This window comes from Arachis stenosperma, chromosome 10 (genome assembly GCF_014773155.1).
Source record: "Arachis stenosperma cultivar V10309 chromosome 10, arast.V10309.gnm1.PFL2, whole genome shotgun sequence".
In the NCBI taxonomy this organism is placed as follows: domain Eukaryota; kingdom Viridiplantae; phylum Streptophyta; class Magnoliopsida; order Fabales; family Fabaceae; genus Arachis; species Arachis stenosperma.
In genome coordinates this window covers 67,237,844-67,240,478 of record NC_080386.1, presented here as the reverse complement: position 1 = coordinate 67,240,478, position 2,635 = coordinate 67,237,844, and the positions used below count along the sequence as shown (strand labels likewise).

General features: G+C 45.5%; 1 protein-coding gene across 1 annotated transcript; it reads left to right on the top strand.

The window, feature by feature from the left end:
* Window positions 1–501: 501 nt before the first annotated feature.
* On the top strand, window positions 502–2,362 carry LOC130954281 (U-box domain-containing protein 26). The gene has a single exon (XM_057881015.1). The coding sequence runs from the start codon at window positions 830–832 to the stop codon at window positions 2,075–2,077; it is 1,248 nt and encodes a 415-aa protein (XP_057736998.1). The 5' UTR covers window positions 502–829; the 3' UTR covers window positions 2,078–2,362.
* The last annotated feature ends 273 nt before the right edge of the window (window positions 2,363–2,635 follow it).

Here is a 2,635-nt window from a genome sequence, read left to right as displayed (position 1 = left end):
TTATGCGAGATATGATAAAAATTAGGGAAGAACAGTATCGTTTTCGAATAAAGGGGTCAGAAATTATTTTGTCCCTTGTTAGAATTGTCAGGGACCATTTTGTCCCCTGTTAGAGTTGTCAGGGACTATTTTGTTCTCCGTTAGAGTTAACGGACTAAAGGACCTAAGTGACTGACGGAATTAATTGTTAGGGACCAATTGAGTAATTAATTTTAGTTAAAAACTAAAGTGTCCAGCCAAAAATTCTTTGAGAACCAAAATGGGTATATACTCTTTATTAAAAAAGCAAATGGAGGACGCACTTAGTGAATATGATGTTCACAGGAGTAAGATCATAAGCAGTAATAGTGGGACCATTAGGTTTGACCAATCCCTTGTCTCACAGTGATGGCATTTCCCAACCAGGGTTAGATTCCAAGTTTAGTCTAAGATGAGATAGATGCCGACACACGTGTGGTAGAAAAACCGAGTCAGATAAGGAGCAGAGAGGAGAAAAGCCAGTACTGGCCCCTCTCTTTTTCTCTCTCTCTCTCTCTCTCACTTCTACTCTCTCCCCTCTCTGTTGGGCATGTTCCTCTGTTCCATCTCATATAAGAGAAAGCAAACCGTAACTTAGCTATAGAGAATTTGCAGACCCTTCCCATTTAGCATTATTCTCCTCTCACTCGTTATATTCAATTATTTTTATTTTTTCTAATTATTATTATTCTCTTTTCTCTCTCTCTCTCTCCCCCCCCCCCTTTTCTCCCTCGTTCGTACACCTAAAGCCTAAAACTTTTAAAACCATACCACACAAGAAATACACACATAAACTCGTTCTCTCATTGAGATGCCTGGCAGTTTAGAACCGTTGGATTTGGGGGTTCAGATTCCGTACCACTTCAGGTGCCCAATCTCGCTTGAGCTTATGCGAGACCCGGTCACTGTCTGCACCGGTCAGACCTACGACCGTCCAAGCATCGAGTCATGGGTGGCTACCGGCAACACCACCTGTCCGGTAACACGAGCACCGCTAACGGATTTCACTCTAATCCCTAACCACACACTCCGACGGCTAATCCAAGAATGGTGCGTCGCCAACCGTGCTTTTGGCGTCGAGCGGATTCCGACGCCGAAGCAGCCGGCAGACCCTTCGATGGTTCGCTCCTTGCTCAACCAAGCTTCGTCAGATTCCGCGCCGACTCAGCTCCGGGTCAACTCGCTCCGCCGACTCAGAGGACTCGCCCGCGACTCGGATAAGAATCGCTCTCTCATTGCTTCCCTCAGCGCCGTTCAGATCTTACTAACTGTCGTTTTCTCGTGTAACGGTTCCGACGAGATGAACCATGAGGCGCTTGCGATTCTCGTGATGTTCTCGCTTGGCGAGAATGAATGCGAGTTTGTTGCATCTGATTTGGATAAGATCCGGTACCTGTCAATGCTTTTGTTTCATAGTTCAATGGAGGTCCGTGTTAATTCGGCCGCGTTGATCGAAATCGTTGCCGCCGGGACTCGGTTGCCTGAGCTCCGATCTCAGATTAGCAATGTCGACGAAATCTACGATGGGGTGATTGATTTGCTACGGAACCCGATATCGTTCCCGCGAGCGCTCAAGATCGGGATCAAGGCGCTGTTCGCGCTGTGTCTTGTGAAGCAGAACCGGCACAAGGCGGTGGCAGCGGGTGCGCCGGAGGTTCTCGTCGACAGACTCGCCGATTTCGAGAAGTGCGATGCTGAGAGAGCGCTTGCGACGGTGGAGCTCCTATGCAGAGTTCCGGCAGGGTGCGCGGCGTTCGCTGAACACGCGCTGACGGTGGCACTGCTGGTGAAGATAATACTGAAGATCTCAGAGCGTGCAACAGAGTATGCCGCCGGTGCGCTTCTGGCGCTGTGCTCGGAGTCGGAGCGGTGCCAGAGAGAGGCGGTGGCTGCGGGTGTGCTGACTCAGCTTCTGCTTTTGGTCCAAAGCGATTGCACGGAGAGGGCGAAGAGGAAGGCGCAGCTGTTGCTGAAGCTGCTTCGGGATTCGTGGCCACAAGATTCCATTGGAAATTCTGAAGAATTTGCATGCAGCCAGGTTTTGGTGGTGCCACTTTGACACACGCCTTTTCCTTCCTTCTTTCTTTCTTTCTTTGTAATCTCATAAAATTGTAATTTTTGTTAGTTAAAAAAATTATTTAGATTATTAAAAGAAAAAAGATGGACATATAAATTGTGAAGTTGGAACTTAGAATTAATTCTCAGATTTGTAGTAGATCGAACTGTAATTGTGTATTATTTTTCACTCTGTATATGTAAGAATTATTGTGAAGAACGAAACAAAAATCATCGACAGGTTGTAATTTTTGCAAGATTGAAAATAGAACTAACTTTTTTTTTCCCATTCTTTTTCTTGTAATTTTATTATAAGAATTTTTTGAAGCTGTTGAATTTGGATGGAATTGGTCGGTGGCATGTTGTTGTTTGTAATATGTGAAATTGGTTGCATGTGGGGAATCTTGTATGGTTATTGGGTTGGAAAGAACATTCATTGCCATTTGGTGAAGTACACGTTTCTGATTGCTCCACAAATGTTAGTGTTTTTGACTTCCGAGGAACATCATTTTGAATTAATCATCATGTTCGGGACTCCTTTCCATGGCTGCTCTTTCTCACT

Bases quoted from the DNA above. Each gene is read 5' to 3' on its own strand.
- LOC130954281 (XM_057881015.1), top strand. From the start codon at position 830: ATGCCTGGCAGTTTAGAACCGTTGGATTTGGGGGTTCAGATTCCGTAC.